The 19390-nt window shown below is 50.5% G+C and overlaps 5 protein-coding genes across 5 annotated transcripts; 2 read left to right on the forward strand and 3 right to left on the reverse strand.

The window, feature by feature from the left end:
* Positions 1-603: 603 nt before the first annotated feature.
* On the reverse strand, positions 604-3724 carry DSM5745_06686 (putative Avl9 protein; the record flags this gene model as incomplete). The annotated part of the gene is made up of 10 exons (XM_026748702.1): positions 604-2091; positions 2143-2280; positions 2332-2372; positions 2427-2598; positions 2656-2735; positions 2788-2851; positions 2907-2934; positions 3062-3304; positions 3366-3470; positions 3663-3724. The coding sequence occupies 10 exons, from the start codon at positions 3722-3724 to the stop codon at positions 604-606; spliced, it is 2421 nt and encodes an 806-aa protein (XP_026603006.1).
* A 644-nt stretch (positions 3725-4368) lies between these two features.
* On the reverse strand, positions 4369-6079 carry sakA (mitogen-activated protein kinase HOG1; the record flags this gene model as incomplete). The annotated part of the gene is made up of 9 exons (XM_026748703.1): positions 4369-4468; positions 4524-4707; positions 4767-4914; positions 4980-5336; positions 5396-5495; positions 5560-5603; positions 5664-5793; positions 5869-5961; positions 6024-6079. The coding sequence occupies 9 exons, from the start codon at positions 6077-6079 to the stop codon at positions 4369-4371; spliced, it is 1212 nt and encodes a 403-aa protein (XP_026603007.1).
* Positions 6080-10731: 4652 nt separating this feature from the next.
* gpaB (guanine nucleotide-binding protein subunit alpha gpaB) lies at positions 10732-11849 on the forward strand (the record flags this gene model as incomplete). Its single annotated transcript, XM_026748704.1, has 5 exons — positions 10732-11039; positions 11090-11218; positions 11271-11400; positions 11454-11692; positions 11750-11849. 5 exons carry the CDS (start codon positions 10732-10734, stop codon positions 11847-11849), a joined length of 906 nt encoding a protein of 301 aa, XP_026603008.1.
* Positions 11850-13299: 1450 nt separating this feature from the next.
* glpV (glycogen phosphorylase) lies at positions 13300-16389 on the forward strand (the record flags this gene model as incomplete). The annotated part of the gene is made up of 6 exons (XM_026748705.1): positions 13300-13472; positions 13619-13654; positions 13827-13930; positions 13979-14056; positions 14107-15872; positions 15979-16389. 6 exons carry the CDS (start codon positions 13300-13302, stop codon positions 16387-16389), a joined length of 2568 nt encoding a protein of 855 aa, XP_026603009.1.
* A 430-nt stretch (positions 16390-16819) lies between these two features.
* On the reverse strand, positions 16820-19165 carry DSM5745_06690 (ATP-binding cassette long-chain fatty acid transporter PXA2; the record flags this gene model as incomplete). The annotated part of the gene is made up of 4 exons (XM_026748706.1): positions 16820-16898; positions 16988-17885; positions 17944-18580; positions 18656-19165. 4 exons carry the CDS (start codon positions 19163-19165, stop codon positions 16820-16822), a joined length of 2124 nt encoding a protein of 707 aa, XP_026603010.1.
* Positions 19166-19390: the final 225 nt, after the last annotated feature.

Here is a 19390-nt window from a genome sequence, read left to right on the forward strand (position 1 = left end):
TCTCTGTTTTTTGTTTTCACTTCAGGCGTTTTTTTTTTCAGAACATCATGGATCCCATCACGTCAGCCAGTCGCTTGTTTACCCCATCTTCATCTGTTTATGACCAACCGCTCTATCTACCTTGCACGGTGTTTGTCACTTCAACCTGTCCTTTTTCTATCTAGACAAAGAGAATGAGTTACCTATGCCGTGATGCTGTTAGACTCAACGGGTCGTAGGTTGATTGATGAAGTATGCGCAGGCTTGGCCATCTGGTATCACTTTGGTTTGTATTCCAATCTAGCTTTCTAGATTTCATCATGGCTGCGAGCGGGTTTGTTTGTCATTATCGTATTCCAAGGTTAGCTATACTAGTTTCCTGAAGATTAGCTAAAAAAAAATATCAAATAAATTTGGTATCAAAAGAACAGATATGTGTAAATTCATGAATATGCGGATTACCTTCGCGAGGCGCGAACGTATTAGAAATGTACTCGCCATCGGCGGGCTCGCTTCAGTTTGATGTGGATCAACAACAAATTGCGGGATAAGGGGGTAAATGCGGTGGATTTATACAATTATGTCGAAAATTAGAATTGCCAATGCCATTATAATTCTGTGCACTTATGATGGTGGCTGGTTTTCGTTCGTAAGCGTTGAAGGCTGCGCGGGTGGTTTCTCGAGGTCGGACTCGGCGACAGTTCCAGGGCTGGGGATTGCCAGTTTGGTTGCCGCGGGTTCGGCAGCGGCTGTTGTTGGTTGTAGCTGTCGCGACTGTGCATTATCGTCAAGTGCAGTGTCGAAAGCATCAGCATCTTTACGTTCAGGAATTCTGTCTGCTTCCACCTTGGAGGCATTGTCAATCCTGTGCTGTTCGCCTCCGGTTTGCTTGGCTGGCAGTTCCGGACTATCATCGCCCAGGATGGATTCTTCTCTTGACAGAGGTGACTTCGGATAAACGATCTCGTTGTCATCGCCATCACGATTGCTGGTGTTGACACTGAGGTCTAAGCTTTCGCGCTTGAACAGCAGGTTACTCAAGCGCTTCCTTCGGCTCCCGCTGCGTGAGAGGGTAGAGGATGCTTCGCTGCGGAGAGACTGGAAAGACTGCCGCCTGTCTCGATCACTGTTTGTGTTCGTGGCATCAGTGGGCTCTGCAGTGCTCGTCAGAGTCGGAGAGGATGGGGACGTCGCGGTGATACTAGGCGTAGGAGAAGTCGAAGTGGACTTTTTCTCCTGCCACTCTTTCCTCTTCTCGGAGGCCCAGGTGCCCCAGGAGCTGAAGTAGGCACCGGCCTTCTGGCCGACGGCGCTGACGGAGGCCTGGGCCTGCGTCATGTCCACGGCGGGCACGGCGACTTTCCGGTTCGGGAACCAAGAGGAGGCGGAGGCAGCGGCCGATGTGGATTCTGCGGGCGAGGTAGGAAGGGTGGAGGACCTATCTAGAGACGGCCGCGGTGACTGACTTGTTGCCTTGTCTTCGTTCCGTTTGCGCTGCGCTTCGCGCATAGCTTCAATGTCTGCCCAGAAACTGTTAAAAGCGGCAGACACTTTCTTTTGCCCAGTCGAGATATGCCGGTTGAGTGCTTCACGGCCTTCGCGCACTTTCTCATCGAGGTGGAGGTCTGCAACTTGTTGAGAGATTCGTCTTTGAACGTCATCGATCGTGAGGCCACCAGCTGATGGGTGTCGAGGTTCGGCGACGGAGAATAACAGTGCGTCAGAGGTAAGGCGCTGGAATAAAGCATAGTTGGAGGTGTTTCTCCACTGGGTTAGGAACTCTTGGTTGAACTCTAGTGCTGGATCGCCCTCGATATTGTAAGAGTCCAGTTGGGCTCGGTTACGGCGGGCCGTATCACCAGTGAGGTAAGAGTTGAGCTCTTCATGATATTTCATACTTGACAGCAACGCAAGGAGGTACTCCTCAAATTGGAGCCTAATAAACTCTTCCGAGCCCATGTAACCATGAGTCTTGGGCTGGTTGGGATGTGCTTCGTCCCATGTATCATTCACGATCTGGGTAATGGCATCAATCCACCGTCGGTCTGCCGTGGAAAGGGTCAATGCATTTCGTAAAGAAGGTGATGTAATATTAATCGTATCTTCGTCGAGCTGAGGTAGTCCCGATTAGAGCAGATTTCCTATACAAGGGAGTTGGCTTACGTTTATTAAAAGGTCGCTGTAACGGTCTTTCTGCTGCAGTAGCAAAGAATTCGTAGATCCAACAACATATGATTTCGTTCCATCGTCTGCCAGCAGATCCAGCTGCTGCAGAGGTGTGTATGGTCCAAACATGCTTCCCTAAAGAAAGTCAATATCTATACTACCTAAGTCATTTACATGCATGCATACCTTTCCAAAAATCTGTAACGGGAGGCCCATATATGCCAGCACTGCCAATAATCAGTATCAGGTTCACGAACGGCGAGATATGGACAGCATCATACATGAGCTCCTATCACTTGTCCTGAGAGAGGTCGGCTTCTCAACCGTCTGCGCGTAAGTGTCAAAAGACGGGTCCGCGCAATCTTGAAGGTGATTCATGAGTCCCGGGATGAGAGACACCAGGGAGAACTGAATCATGCATAGACGTTCGCATCTTGAGCCGAAGAAAAGCATCTACCCATCGCAAGCATCAGTATGGAACGAGAGCATAAAAACAAAGGAATGGTCTACCTTCGGTTGCAAAAGTAAGGCTTTGAATAAAACAAGAGTCTGGTACTTGTAATCGTGGATCATCTCTCGTAGGGAAAGACCTAGCACTTGTCAGCATGCTAACCGCGCTTGTTGAGCGCAATGTAGTCTTACCGAGTGTTTGGTCTTTGAACCCTTCCTCTTTCGCCAAACTTATGACCAACCCTTCGCGGAATTTCTGAGGAGAGCGCGTTAGCGGAGATAATGATCCACAACTGATCAGAAATCCCTACCTTCAAGATATCAAGATCGGAAAAGTCCCTAATTTCAATCTCTAAACATCAGCCAGGACCCCTAGACACATGTCTCCCTCCCCTTCTTGTGATCCTTTCCATCTCCAAGCCTCCACTCAAGTCCGAAGCAAGATGATCATGGCTGACTGACGTACCGCTGCGCAAACCATGCCGATGTGACAACGGATAATTTCTCCCGAAGCTGCCCAAGGCTCTTCGGATTCTCCGTTACAACCACGACCGCCTTCTGTACTGTAGACCTTGTAACATCGGGTGACTTCTGGATGAGAGCTTTCGAGTCGATCTGCCTCGAACAAGCAATACCGAAAAGTGACGTCGGAGGTTCGGTGTCGGTTCCTTTGCGGCGAAGGGTAAAGTATGAAAATTCCTCGGTCGACCTAACAGCACGAGTCCAAGTCAATGAAGGTATCCGAGTCACAGAGGAGTCCCGAATCGTACATATGCGCTCCGTCTGAAAGCGCCATGAAAGGCAATAGTGACCAGTCATTCTCCGCCGCGGGGTCCGTCCCTTCTGGTCCAATGCATAGTTCAATCTCTGGGCCCCTATACGATAATGGCGTCAGTACTTTTCTGAATCAGTACGTCGGATTCCCAAGCGTATTCCGACGTTTGGTCGAGATTGCATAAGCAAACGGAGCTCGACGTTTAAAATGCGGGGAGAAACAGCAAGCTCAATCTCGACCAAATTGCTGGTAACCATGCGGGCGCCATCCTTCACTCTTCATAGGCACTCACCTAGCATGGTGGAAATCAATGACCAAGACAATAGGGTCCTCGTGGACCCGGGCGTGCGACATGGCGTCGTGTCGAGCGAAACAGAAGGCAGGGCGGACTCTGGTGGTGACCGGGGGAGCGTCCCTCCCGAAAATCAAACGAAGGACTGAATAGACGGCCGCTCGAGTAAGATAAATAAGGACAATCAATGCAAAGCTCGAAAAAAAAGACAAGGAGAGAGCGGTTGGAGATCAGTTCCTTTTAGTGGGCGGTGACGGGGTTGGATGGATTGTCGCCGATGAGAAGACCCCGCTCCCGACCCCTGAGTACGTATGAGTATGGAGAATGATGGTGTTTTTGAGCAAAAATAAGTACATTTATATATATCTGCCTTGTATGAAAATCTGGCAAGCAGACGCACGTGCAGGGGAGCTTTGATGTTCGAAGCTCTCAAAACCGCCATCTTTCAAACCCAGCAACAATAGTGGCCGTGGCTGTATACAACAAAACAAAAAGATAAAGTCATTCAGGAGGACAAAAGTGGATCGGACGTTAAGAAAAACACATTGCGCATGACGTAAATGTAATCGGTCGTAGATAAAACATATAAACCATATCATAGCTCTCACGCCCAGTCTACATGCTAGAGATATAAGGAAAAGGGAAATAAGCCCAAGATCGTGCTTGTACTGCTACCGGCGCCGCATCCACGCGATTTATAAGAGCTTTATTGGAATCCTTGCTGATTGAGCCCGGCTCCCTCGACAAGGGCTGGATTGATGTCACCACCTTGGTCGATGTTGTGGAAGTCCAGGATTTCCGAATACCTAAAAATGCGGGGTTAGCTCTAGGATCTTTATCGATATGTAGCACGAAACCCACATCATAATCTTCCAGGTGTCCACGGGTAAGTCGGCGTCATTAAACGACCAGTCAAATTTCTCCTCCGCCTCCGGCTCGTCGGAGGGGTCATGGTACGGTGCAAGATAGGGGTGCTGAAGTGCATCGGTAGCACTCAGTCGATCTTTGGGGCTGTAAACCAGCATAGCATCGAGGAGTCCTATGGCTATTGCCGAGTGAGAGGCTGTTTTTGGAACGTATCATTTTGAAGTCAAGGGTGCATACCATTTTTCCAGTCCACATATTCCGGTTCATTTTCGTGTCCCTGCTGGGCGTAATATTCCTTTTCGCGAGGCAGTAGCGATGCGAACTTTGACACGTTCTCCAGTTTTTGGGCCTCTCGCTTTGGTAGCGACTTGACGAACCGCAAAGTCTGCTCATAAAACGCAATTAGCGGATGTTTCGAAAGGTCGACATGGAAGCAGGCATGTTACTCACGTTCTCACTGCAGATTGTTTGAATCACATCGTCCGGAGGGGTTCCAAGAAGCTCTGTGATGATGGAAAACTGATTGACATGATCTTTTCCGGGGAACAGAGGCGCTCCCAACAGCATCTCGGCGAAGATGCATGCTGCGCTCCAAACGTCCACCTTGGCATCATACTTCTGCCATGTGAGCATGATCTCTGGTGCACGGTAGTACCTGGTCGAGACGTATCCTGTCATCTGCGGGTCTTGAATGCGCGCAAGTCCGAAATCACAAATCTTCAAGTCACAGTTCTCATTGATGAGGATGTTGCTAGGCTTCAAGTCACGGTGAACAACGCCTGCCGAGTGAACATATTTCAGTCCTCGCTAGGTATGGTCAGCATGACCCCCTTGGATAGCCCGTGAGGCGTCTGAATAACACGCACCATAATCTGGTATAAGAAGTACTGAATGAACTGCTTCTCCAGCGGTCTAGAAGAAATGAGTCTATGTAGATCGGTACCGAGAAGCTCCGTGACAAAATAGCTGTAGACATGGTCAGGATACGATGCGGAATACGATTAGCGCGAGAACGACGGGGCAGGCGTACATGTCCTCAAGAGGAGAAATGAAGATGTCGCTCAAGCTGATAATCTGCTAGCCATTAATATCACAGTTGATATGCCAGGTGGCAGATGATAGGCGTGGACTGACATTTTCGTGTCGCAGGTGCTTCAGAAGCTTCAGTTCGCGGTAAGTCCTCTTGGAAAGAACCGGGGTACTGAAAGGCTTCATGATTTTCTTGACGGCAACCGGCTGTGCGGTCAATTGGTCCCTCGCGGAGCTATAATTGTTGGCAGTGCATGTTAGCATGGGATGCGGTTAAACCGGAGGAGAAACAGCGAAAATAAGGCTGTACTGGGCGATGCGCCGCCGTCGTGAGGGGGAGGGGTCAGAGCCGTACCAGACCAGTCCGAAAGCACCCATTCCTACAGGTTGCAAATCCGTGTATCTGCGAAGTCGTCACGTCAATATGGAATGCATGTTTACTTGCGCGCGCTCGAGCAGACTTACCTGCTGGTGATCTCAAAGGTCGTGCCGAAAATCTGGGCACGTACGAATTCCGCCATTTTGATCGAAAGAGAGCCGGAACAGCAGGCACGGGCGCAGTCGGGCGATCCGGTTGTCTGTGGCTGCGAAGCTTGACGGTGCTGCTCGTGGAATGGGCGGGCGATGGGGGAAGAAAAAGTATGGAGGGGAGAGAGTTGAGGAACAAGATAGAGAAGATTGTCGTGAAATGACGAGGGGAGCAGGTGGTGGCGCGCAAGCCCAAATGAATGGTGTGTGGGGAACTGGAACAGGACGAGCCCTCCTACTTAGTCTAGTTTGCTGTGCTAGTAGCAAGTTTCCGATCCTTGAAGGAACAGAAAAATAATGACGTGCGATTCCAGATAACAGAGCAGCAAGCCTGGAGAAAGGGACAGACAACAGGGCCGCGAGTTGGCCAACACCCTACACTCGGCGTCCTCACCATAGCACACACATATTGGCCGGAAGATTATTCCAAGCCTCCAATTACAGCTTACTAACAGGCGTCTTGCAAGAATTCAGCGTCTTGTCCAACGTTCAATATGACATCCGCTAGTGCACTGGGCAACAGATGCCCTTCGTCACCCCTCATGGGCCATATTACAGAGTAGGTAAGCCTCTGCCATAAGGTGAGCTTGCACGGCCATCATCCAGTTGAATTTTGACTTTATCTACAAGATTTTCGACTCCGACCGACCGCCAGTTTGTGGAAGGGCTGGAAAACAGAAAGTTCTAGGCTCCATTCTACCTACTAGCGGGCGCGTCTTGGTGGAGGGTCCCAGAGTCAAGTTAAATGCACTACGTCATAGACGGTAGACCTCCGGACCGGACCCTCTTCGGCTTTGGCTCGAACATCAACACAGCGCGTTCGCATTATTATCTTGAGAGGCAGCGAGAGCCGAAGCAGACGGATGTCTTTGAGACTCAGCTTGCCAACCCTTCGATAGTTCTCTCGTCTGACCAAACTCATGTATTCTGGCTGGTATTGCACAGCACACTGTGTGGACTCAATCTTCAAACCAATTTACTATGACAACACACACACACACTCACCGCCCTGCAGTCCTACACCCTCTGGCCTGCATCGATCGATACCCACTTCGTGAGATCCACTTAGTGAGCTGCTAGCGCTATGTAATAGTTAAACGGCCAGTGTGTATAATTTGCTTTATTTGCTTATTTGTAGCTTTTATATCAACTTTATAAGGTGCAAATAGCTTTAATTTCACTTCCCTTTGTTATAGTACTATCCTCTGCCTGTAATTTACTTGGCCTGTGGCTAATTATGATAATTCCCTGTGTAATTGTATGGTCATAAATAACTAGTGGACATTAGCGCTGTGGGCCAGATTGGGTGGGTATCGATCGATGCAGGCCAGAGGGTGTATATATAGAGGCATCACAGTAGCACTACCTTAAATATATATAGCTTCTCATGCGAGTGTTTGCATTGTTCAAGCTGATAACACTGTGCCACGCTCAGGCATAAATCCAGCTGTCTTGATGTATAACCACAGACGCCTTGCGTTAGGTACTATCCTCTTCGTGCCCTGATACTACTGAAGGCTACTAGTGGTTGGGACAGTGGACGAAAGGCCGAAGTCTCCTGGCCAGCATTGCACAAAGAGATGCCGCACTCTGTTCAAATGTGTGTTTGTGTCGATGCCAGATCGGCCGTTATGAGCTCACTAGCCAGCGGAGGGCAACACACTGGTCTCCACGAGCAAGGGCAGTTCATGAGTAATGGCCTATGCACCCTCTCTATGCTCAGTTCTTTTCTCAGTGTCAAGTCAGCCTCGACCCCTCGGCCTGGTATCAGACTTATCGAAGATCCTAAGCCTATCATCTGGCCCATCATCGGAAATGTGCATGGTAGTCATGAAGGCAAGGGGCAGTTACAGAGAACAGTGACTCTCCAGTTGGACCGCCGACGAGTTTCAAGTTCATCACGTGGCGCATTGCAATCAGATGCATGAACGCGCATATCCATGTAGGGAGTTTGATATTGCGAGACCGCAAAACAATGCGTGCAATGTCATACAACGAGATATCGGCCAATAGACTTGATACTGTTAGCGGATGCCGACACAAACGATAGACAAATCAATAGCTAGGGCATAGCTTATAGATCCCCGATCGTAATGGCCTTGGTGCACAAAGTCACCTGGTTGTCGCACGTTTCAGACCGGATAAGAGCTTCTCGATTAAGCACCAGGTGTGGTTCACTGCGGCAGCCGGATGTCCTCGAGCCCGGATTATGCGCTTGAGCTTATTATTCATTTCATCCGCGAGGCGACAGCTTCCGGGACAAGACGCGGGATCCTGACTCTTTGAGGCGGCCTAAAATGTTGAAAGACTCTGAAAGAGAACCTCTGTGGCTTCACCAACCATTATTTGATGCGCCCCTCGTCCACAATATAGCTGGATACTTCTCATCCGTTCCTTTTTCCATTTTCTGGTTCGTCCAATTTCTCCGCGGGTTTATGGAAAGTACTCTGTAGAATCACATGAATTGAGGTCTTTTCATCGGAAACGATAGGTAAAAAAGTACCCAACTTGCAAGTCAAATAGGCGCCAAGCGAGCAATAATGAAAGTGACAACCGCGCTCTCCCCACTCCAGCGCTGACTTGATACAGACATGGGCATCAGGAGGCTGGAGCCCAGCCTCAGTAACACTGGCGGCGTCCGGGCAAACTGGGCAGAGCGATTTCGCCCCAAAAAGACACTCGAAAGGGCGAAAGTCAAACGGGGTTACCCCGCCATAATCATTCATTCATCGAGTTGTCCTGTCAGGCACCAGCTCGGCAAGACCTCGAAACCTTGCAGAGCGTTTGTACTTTGTAGGGGATTGGGTCGTAGATCTGTCGCTTTGGTTCTGTTGGTTCTGTTGTTGCACAAGCAATTTGATTGGCATCACGTGGTTGTGCCACCAAGAAAGGGTGTCTGAACCGGGCGAGATGGTTGGCTGAAGACTCTGTCTGTGACAGCTGTAAATTGAATCTTGAAATATGGAGCTTGCCGCGCTTCTGGCGGAAACGGTAGGGGAACTCATGTATTATGAACTTGCGATGTAGTGGCGGGAACGAGCTGCAAGATGAACCTAGGACATCGAGTCTGATTTATATATAGCAGCCATAGGACGCATAGACGGGGGAGACGAAAGCCATGAGGCGTGTGTAACGAAGATTATTTAATGGCTGTCACACCAGCGTCGCCAAAGAATCCAGCTCCCACAGGCCTCTATCATTACTCGGTATTGCTTAATTTCGGCCATGCGCGCAGGAACTGATGTCACAGCTGCCCGATTCATGGGAAATTGGATCTGGAGACTATGTTTGTCGACTATCACTACCGGGGAGTCCTTATTAATATTTGCGGCTAACTGTCCCGGTCCACATATTATTCCCACAGATCGAGATGGATAAGGATGGATAACCACGCATCTGTCTAGTTCACAGCTTACTCCGGGGTACAAATTACGTATGGAAGGGGATCCTCTTCAGCTCAACTCCACCGCGACCGCGGTCGATGACGAACTCTCATGTTTCTTTATAGCAATCATATCAAAGCCTAGAGCGATAATACATAATAATAGTGCAAATAGTAATAGCCGCCACTAATCCCACGACGTCAGGTCGCTTCGCTGATTAGCTGCCCTTAGATTCGTTCGTTGCTGGAGAGCAAGGCAGATTACGGTAGCTCATCCTGAGGCCTTGGGCGTTTGGTCTCAACCAGAATTAGAGACATGTCTCTTACACAACGTGTCCTGACTTCAGAAACAATAAGACTGACCAACCTAATTGTTAGTATTACATGCATATCCCCGTGTCTCTGTTCCGCCTCGCTCTCAAACCTCTCCAGTTGGAAGCGGTGCTTGCTTACATTATCTGACTCTGGAGATCCGCCCCCATTCAACTCCCACATCATCCCCCGATCGCCCTCTGCTACCCTTCTTAGCGTCGGCTGGTCACTCTCTCACGCCTTCTTGCTCCGCAGTTTGTATCCTGTCACCCCTCACCCCATTCGACCGGCCCTGGCGAGACGTTGCTCTTCCACAGCTGGACTCTGCTCGCAACTCTTCTCCGTCCTCTCCCTAGTTTCGTCACCTGCGCCGCAACCCGTCACCTCCGTCCTCGGCAGCCTGCAGTCGCTGCTCAGACCTTCGTCCGATCCCTAATCCTTCCCCGTCTGTCCCTGAGACCACCATCTGTTCTCGATCCCCTCTGCGGGCGTCACCAATCCTCGAGAAGTTCCAGTCGCTTCGAATCCATCCTAAATCGCCCCTCCATCGCGCAAATAACAATAGCGACTTGTAGGGTCAGCCTGTCGCTCCCGGCTTTGTGTCAACTGGGCCTAACCATCTTTGACCGGCCAACGCCGCTCGCTCGAGTGAATAGCGTATGGTTCAGCCCGACGCCATCAACCACAGTTCCTAGAAAATGGGGTCGTGTTTCAGTTCAGAGTCGGCAGGAGATGTGGAACAGAAGAAGAGAAGCCAGGCAATCGATCGGAGATTAGAAGAGGACTCGAGGCGTCTACGGCGGGAATGCAAGATTCTGCTACTCGGTACGCTACAGCTCCCTTTTCGTTTGTCGGCTCTCAGCATCCGACAGGCCTCTGGATATCTTCAGCTAACATACCTCTTTCCTGGTAGGGTCCGGAGAGAGCGGTAAATCGACAATTGTCAAACAAATGAAGATCATCCATCAGAACGGATACACAGTCGAGGAGCTAGCGCTGTACCGTCTCACAGTCTACAAAAACCTTCTCGAATGCGCGAAAGCCCTGATCGGAGCCTACCACCAATTCAACCTTGAACCGACGAGCCAGAAAGTCCGCGATCACATCGAGTTTCTCACCGATTACAACATCGACCCGGACCCCAATATACCGCTGGATCCAACAGTGGGAGACGCGATAGCGTACATCTGGAACGATCCGTGCACGTCAACAGCACTTGAACGACAGAATGAGTTCTATTTGATGGACTCAGCGCCTTAGTGAGGATCCCCCAAGCTTCCTCAATTACCCATGCTGAACGAGATTTTAGTTTCTTTGAGGAGGCGAAGCGCATAACAGCACCAGATTATATACCAAATGTCAATGATGTGCTGCGCGCAAGAACCAAGACGACGGGTATCTACGAGACACGGTTCACTATGGGTCAATTGAGCATTCAGTATGGCAACTACTTGCGTCAAATTGCCGATCAAGACTAACGTTTGCTATAGTATGTTTGATGTCGGCGGCCAACGCAGCGAGAGAAAAAAGTGGATTCACTGTTTCGAAAATGTCACGTCTATTATCTTCTGCGTGGCCTTGAGCGAATACGACCAAGTGTTATTGGAGGAGGGGAACCAGGTAAGTCTGCATCATACGCAGTATTCTTGCATGGGCTAAACGCTCTATGGTAGAACCGGATGATGGAGAGTCTGGTACTCTTCGACTCTGTCGTCAATTCTCGATGGTTCATGCGAACAAGCATCATCCTTTTCCTAAACAAGGTGGATCTCTTCCGGCAAAAGTTACCTCGCTCCCCTTTGAGCAACTACTTTCCAGACTACTCAGGGGGGAATGATGTAAATCGGGCCGCGAAATACCTTCTTTGGAGGTTTAACCAGGTCAACAGGGCGCACCTGAACCTGTACCCTCAGTAAGTCTCCGCTGATGACTCTTTTTCTGCCTTGATTATCTGACAATTGCCCCATAGCTTGACTCAAGCTACCGACACAACGAATATCCGGCTAGTATTCGCCGCGGTGAAGGAGACCATTCTGCAAAACGCTCTGAAAGATTCAGGCATACTGTGAACGACAACTGAGTCGTCGCCGCCTCAAGCCCGACAGGCTCCATCATAACGAACGCAACCTTCTTCTGCGTCCACTCTACATTTTCATCCTGATGGCTTTACGTTCGCTCTCGATTTCTCTCTTTCTCCTTGTTCTATTCCCCTTCCTACGTTTTTTTGGCGGAGAGTTATCGGCGTTCCGGCATTTTGTTTTTCAACTACCCATTTCTTTGGCGCCGGGTCGGATCATGTTCATTGGTACTTCTAGCATGGTGGTCTCTTTGCTCTGCTCGTTTATAATTTTCCACCTTAATCCTGTTGAGAGCGGGCGGGCGCGTGCTCCCACGCCGTTTGTCTGCATCGTTTAGTCATTGGCACGAGTTACCTTGTTCCTTATTTTTCCCCATCGAGTCCCCGCTGTTTTGGGATACATGAGCGCTATATTGTGATCTAAAAGTTGCAGACCTCGGCACTATACTTTGCATATATCATGCGTGAGGGCTTCTGATATCCGGTCTCATGTGCCCTGAGATTGTTTCTCCTGTTGTTACTATTTTTTCTTACGTTCGACCATTCATGGTCAGTGTCTTTGTATCATGCCGCCCTTGAGCAGGGTTTCTTCGAATTCACTTCCCAAGTTGTAGTGTCTGATGATTCATGTTCTATAATTCCACGTTAAGCTCTCACCGGCACCGACTGGATAATCGCTAAGAGGCTCTATTAATTAGTCGCAGGCTAGAGATAATAAAAACCAAGGCAGTGGCGTCGTTAAGGCAGGTTTCCGGTTGGCATTTCAGATCGAACCATATAGACCAGTGCCGGGATGGTCAGATTAGCATCGTCGCATATAGTGGTTGCGTCATAGTAGTAGAGGGGCATTAGCTATCTCTGGACCATGAGAATCAAGAAACACCATGCCATATGAGCTGCTCTATACACGTATTTCCAGGCGGGCCGTAGCCACTAAAATCGGCGCCCTGAGCACTTGACGGCTGATTCTCCGCAGTGGAGGGCAAGTCTAGACCCCCAGCTAGCCTCTTGAGCCTGCGCATCTTGAACCAGTCCGGATTGTCGAAACGGCCTTGAGCTCACCAACATGGGTTCACTGCAGGTGCAGCCCAAGTGCCCGTGCTGACCTCGAAAACCCCTCAATGCGCCGTTTTGGTGCTTTCCATGTTTTAATCCCAGCATGCCCGTCACGGGGTACAAAGACCAGGCCATAGCTCCTCCTTCTCCTCATCCTCATCCTCATACCACTACTGCCGTCCCCCTCTTTACTACCTTTTATCCCCCTCCCCTCTGCCCTTCGCTTCATCCTGCCAATTCGTTTCTCAATCCATCATCGAAGCTTACTGTGCCGTGCTCGTTCATTCCCCCAACCGTTGCATTGCGTTGCTTTGTTCGCAACACCCAGGCCATCCATCTCCCCAACTCGTGCCCCGCCGCATTGTGCAACATCAGCTACCGGAATCATGTCTGAGGGACGCCACGAAAGAAGGCCCTCGGTTGGAGCGCCGGTCTCGGATCTCCAAGGCCCGATTGGACCTGGCTTCAGTCGGCCTAAGCACAAGCGCAATTACACTGGCTTTGGAAAGGCGGAGATTAAGAGCGTTGAAGCCAGTATCCCTGAAGCTTTGAGGGAGGCGTAAGTGGCCTTCTTTATAGTGCCCATCGGTTGACACAACTAACCGGTCCTCCTTTAGATGGAAGAAACATGTGAGACACCACCGGCAACCTGACAAAGCTGTCAAAGACGATTCCTACTTAGGATAAAGCTAACATACATTCTAGTCTGCCTCTGGCTTTACCAACAAAGATGACTTCGAAGTATGTCCGCTTCTCTTTCCTTCAACCCTACAGCTTCGGGACCGCGCTCATCTCAACAGCACGAACTCGTACACCACGTCGAAATCACACTGGCACGCTCGCTGTACAATTGTGACGAGCTGTACTTTCCCTCCCTTGATCACTTCGAATCCAAAGTCTGACCAGCTGTTAGGGCTGCGTATTACGGAACCGCTTTGGCTTTTCGAGACCGGTTGATCATCGAATGGAACAAAACCCAGCAGAGACAAACCCTAAACGACCAGAAACGAGTCTACTGTAGGACGAACATTTCTTGCCTTTTACTCGTGCTGACCCCATGAACAGACTTGTCCCTTGAGTTCCTGATGGGCAGAGCGCTCGATAATGCGATGCTCAATGTAGGCATGAAGGACGTTGCGAAAGGTACGAGTTGAGTCCTTATCAGAAGGGCTCTGATACTAAGCCATGCATAGAGGGTCTAGGCGATCTCGGTTTCCGTGTTGAGGATGTAATCAGCCAGGAGCATGATGCTGCCCTTGGTAATGGTGGGTTGGGACGTCTAGCAGCATGCCTACTTGACAGTCTTGCAACGCTCAATTACCCTGCTTGGGGTTATGGGCTCCGATACCGATACGGAATCTTCAAGCAGGAGATCGTGGACGGCTACCAGGTTGAAATTCCTGATTACTGGCTTGACTTCAATCCTTGGGAGTTCCCCCGTCATGATATTGCTGTCGACATCCAATTCTACGGCTGGGTGAAAACTTACCAGGATGAAAACGGAAAGACCGTACACTCCTGGCAGGACGGTGAGACGGTACAAGCCGTGGCGTACGATGTTCCCGTCCCCGGATATGGGACTCGTACGACGAACAATCTGCGTTTATGGTCGAGCAAAGCAGCTAGCGGCGAGTTTGACTTCCAAAAGTTCAATGCCGGTGATTACGAGAGTGCAGTGGCAGATCAGCAACGCGCCGAAACGATTTCAGCTGTCCTGTACCCCAACGATAACCTAGATAGGGGCAAAGAGCTTCGGTTGAAGCAGCAGTACTTTTGGTGCGCTGCTTCCCTGTATGACATTGTAAGAAGGTTCAAAAAGACAGGTCGAGCCTGGAGCGAGTTCTCGGACCAGGTTGCCATCCAGCTCAACGATACCCACCCAACGCTGGCAATAGTTGAGCTGCATCGCATTCTCATCGACAAGGAAGGCCTCGATTGGGACGAGTCCTGGGAAATCGTGACCAACACTTTCGGCTACACCAACCATACCGTCCTGCCGGAAGCCCTGGAGAAGTGGTCGGTTCCTCTCTTGCAAAACCTCCTTCCACGACACTTGCAACTCATCTTCGAGATCAACCTATACTTCTTGCAGTTCGTGGAGAAAAAGTTTCCCAATGACCGCGAGATCCTCTCGAGAGTTTCCATAATCGAGGAATCACACCCCAAGATGGTCAGGATGGCTCATATAGCAGTCATTGGCTCTCACAAAGTCAACGGTGTCGCCGAATTGCACTCGGACCTAATCCAGTCTACCATCTTCAGAGACTTCGTGGAAATCTATGGCCCGGACAAGTTTATGAATGTCACCAACGGTGTCACTCCTCGCCGCTGGCTTCACCAAGCGAACCCCAGGCTGTCTGACCTGATCGCCTCCAAGCTTGGAGGGTATGATTTCCTAACCGACTTGACCCTTCTAGATCAACTAGAAGCCTACGCAGATGACAAGGCGTTCCAGCAGGAATGGGTGGAAATTAAGACGTCGAACAAACTGCGGCTGGCCAAGCACATCAAAGAAACCACCGGATACAGCGTGAACCCTAACTCCTTGTTCGACGTTCAGGTAAAACGTATCCACGAGTACAAACGCCAGCAGCTAAACATCTTCGGGGTCATTCACCGCTACCTCAAGATCAAGTCCATGTCTGCTGAGGAGAAGAAGAAAGTCCAGCCCCGAGTCTCCATATTTGGTGGTAAAGCAGCGCCTGGTTACTGGATGGCTAAAACAATCATCCATCTCATCAATGAGGTCTCGTCTGTCGTCAACAACGACGCGGATGTGGGCGATCTTCTGAAAGTTATCTTCGTCGAAGACTATAACGTCAGCAAAGCAGAGATCATTTGCCCTGCCTCCGACATCAGTGAGCACATCTCCACAGCTGGTACCGAGGCAAGCGGAACCAGCAACATGAAGTTCGTTCTCAACGGTGGTCTTATTATTGGAACCTGCGATGGTGCTAATGTAGGTCTCCGTTTCCTTCTTTTCTCAGCCTAACTATCGCCTCGTATCCTACTCCTCCACTTTAGCCCTAACTGGTCCACCGCGATGCTTCACTAACCACCAACAGATCGAAATTACCCGCGAGATCGGCGAGCAAAACATCTTCCTCTTTGGAAACCTCGCCGAAGACGTCGAAGAGATCCGGCACAAGCACATGTACGGCGCCTTCACTCTCGACTCGCACCTAGCCGGCGTTTTCGACGCCATCCGATCCGGCACATTTGGGGAGCCTTCGCATTTCTCTGCCTTACTCGCCTCCATTGCGGAGCATGGCGACTACTACCTTGTCTCGGACGACTTCAACTCGTACATTACCACACAGGAGATGGTTGACGAGGCATACAAGGATCGTGACGAGTGGGTGAACAAGAGCATCACTAGCGTTGCTAGGATGGGATTCTTTTCGACAGATCGTGTGGTTAATGAGTATGCGGAGAGTATCTGGAACGTGGAGCCGTTGGCTGTCAAAGACTATTAAATGCCCATGGACTCTGATGGTTGATGCTCTGCCCCACTGTGATGTGCATTTCAGGGCCTTGCGATGTTGACCTGTTTTTCAATGTTGATTGTCTTAATTTGTCTGTATGGATTTGATGTTTCGTTCCTGTTAAGTCTTCAGAGTTGTGATTCCGTTCCATCGAGCGACCCCCAGGGTTTCAGCATAGGTAGACTTAGCTAGTGCATCTGCATTACAAGAGACTGTCGTCAAGTTCATGTGGTTTCGAACTCAAGCTTCACCCAACTAGTATTCGTTCGAGTAAGAATGTCGCCACTCTAGTAGATGCAATGCGATGCGCTACTCAGTACAGATCTCATAAGCTAGCTATATAGTTCGTTGAGCCAGTTCCCTAATCTCATCAATACCTGGCCATACCCATACATTGGCGGCAAGGTATATTTGCACCCATCTACCCAGAAGTCAACTCAACCATCCTCTTCTGCAATTCCGGTACAGCTCTCAAGTGGAGGTCAAGCTCTTCCTTCTCACTAAAAGCACAGAAGCAGTCAGCATCAACTCAACCCAATCCAACCCAACAAAAATCGAAAGTATGAAAGAAAAAGAGGGAGGAACTTACTCCTCCAGCTTCATCCTCTTCTCCCAATCCAACCCGGTAAAAATATACCCTCCCTGCCCATCAAACTGCAGAATCATCTTATGGTACTTCCACAGACTGCGCCGATGCGAAACGGTCATAAGGGTCGTCCCCAGCTTCTTGGCAGTCTCGTACATGACGCGCTCGATCTCCAGCGTCACGGACGACGTGCACTCGTCCAGAATCGCAAACTTCGGCCGGTGGTAAAAGAGTCGCGCCATTGCGATTCGCTGCTGGAGACCGATGGATAGGACGTCGCGCCATTCCTCCTCTGCGTCCCACCCATCAGGGCGGTCGACGACTGAGGCGATTTCGACGATGGAGAGGATCTCGTAGAGGTCGGCGTCTGTTATTCCCTTTGCGCGCATCTCGCGCACGCCGTCGGGGTATATGACCTGTTGCCGGAGCGTGCCGCGGGAGAGGTAGGGCCGTTGTGGAATGTAGAAGATATCGTCGAAGCGGGGCTTCTTTACGCGGCCGCCGTAGACGGGCCACAGGCCGCCGAGGATGCGGAAGAGGGAGGACTTGCCGCAGCCGTTGGGGCCGACGATGAGGAGGTGGTCGCCTGGGTGGACGGTGAAAGAGAGTTTGCGGACGAGGACGTCGCCGTTGGGGGAGACGATGGGGACGTCGGTGAATTCGATGGCGGAGCTTTCTTCGATGATGCCGCGGCCGGAGAGCACGGCGGCGTTTTCTTCTGTTGAGGCGGAGGATACGAGCTTCTTTTCGAAGCGCCCGGCTAGTAGGTCGTCCATTACGTCCATTAGGGAGGAGACGCGCGCTGTGTAGCCTGCTAACTCGGATATTTCCTTATAGGAGAACATTAGGCGGCCGAAGGCGTCGGAGGAAGAGAGAAGCATCCGTCTGTTAGTGACGAAGCCTGCCGTGATCGTTAGTTATGGGACATCGTTCAGTAGCCGGGAGCAGTATGAACTCACTTTCTGTACGGTCGCCCATGGTTTGGGTAACTCGACCAGGGATTCGGAAGAAAACTGGGACACTACATAGAATCAAACCCAGTGCGCCCCAGAAGTACTTGATGACAAAGTCCTCCATAAATCCGTGGTACAAGCGCCTGCGCAGGATGCGATTCACATGCTTTATGAGGGTGAAATAGCCTTTGTCCAAGGTGTCCTTCTCTGCCTCGTGGCCATGATATAGCGCAATCTCCTCACTGTAGTCAATCAGTCTTGAATGAAGGAACCGGAACTCTCCTTCCAGACGAGCTTCATCGGCGACATATTTGCCGAATGGTGGTGTTAGTGCTCGCATGACGTTGGCAGATATTTGAACCAAGAGGCTCATAATGAAGAGGCCCTCACCACCAACACTCTTCGAGAGCGAGTAGCTGTAGATCACCATGTCAAGGATCGGTTTGGCAAGATTAGAGTATAGCTCCGCCAAACTATCAGAGAAGCGAGATACGTCGACGGTGATGAGTTGATCGGGGTTCTTGACCCGGTCGTCTAAAGCCGAGATCGCATAGAAGGTCATATTCGAGAGGTATTTCTCATGGATGTGGTCGGTAAGGCGCTTGCGGTAGCTAAGTGCAAGCTTGCACTGGTGATAAGAAAGCTATTTGAAGGAACATGTTAGCCACTCTTAACTCCCATAGCCACTATCCTAGCCCCGGGAACGCATAAAACTCACCATAGAATTCGTAAATGTCGCTGGAACAGCAACGATCATCCACCACACTAGGCCCAGCAAGAAATCTTTCCCCTTCCCCCGCACCAAGTTGCTGACAAGCCGCCCGTCCAGTTCAGCGACGTACAGACTAAGCAGCGTCCGGAGCACCAGGAAAACACTATGGCTCATGAGCAGCCGTAGCTCCTTACTCCGCCAACCCGGAATCACAATCTTCAATAGACGCGCTAAGTTCCTGAAGAACTCACGATTGACCCCAACTTTCTTCCGTGGTTTGTCCTCGCCATCGCCGAGACTGCTGGTTCCTGGCTTCCTCCGCAGATCCGCCTGGTGTTGAGAGGCCGCCTTCTGCTCGGAGATGGCATTATGTATCCGCTTAGCGAGGGCAGCAAAGAGAGCGAGATAGACTGTGCGGGAGATATTGGTGCGGTGGCGGAGGTATGATGATGCTAGGCTGGAGAAGATGTGCCGTATGGGGCGTTCCTGGGGAAGGAGCTTCGATTGAGCAGCCATAACGACAGAGTGGCCGCTCACACGAGAACGAGAATGATTTTACCCAGAGTCAACGTAAGACGACATGTCCGTTTGTATTGCTTCCCTAGAAGGACACGATATGGCCGGAGTTGATTGAGGAAAGGTAAGATTGCTGGAGGCGCATGATTGGCATGTGAAGGCGACCGGGCCTCTTCGCAAGTCTGGGGTTGGAGCCGAGGCTCGCCAAGGTCGAGTTCGCCCATG

This window comes from Aspergillus mulundensis (assembly GCF_003369625.1).
Source record: "Aspergillus mulundensis strain DSM 5745 chromosome Unknown scaffold_6, whole genome shotgun sequence".
Taxonomy (NCBI): Eukaryota; Fungi; Ascomycota; class Eurotiomycetes; order Eurotiales; family Aspergillaceae; genus Aspergillus; species Aspergillus mulundensis.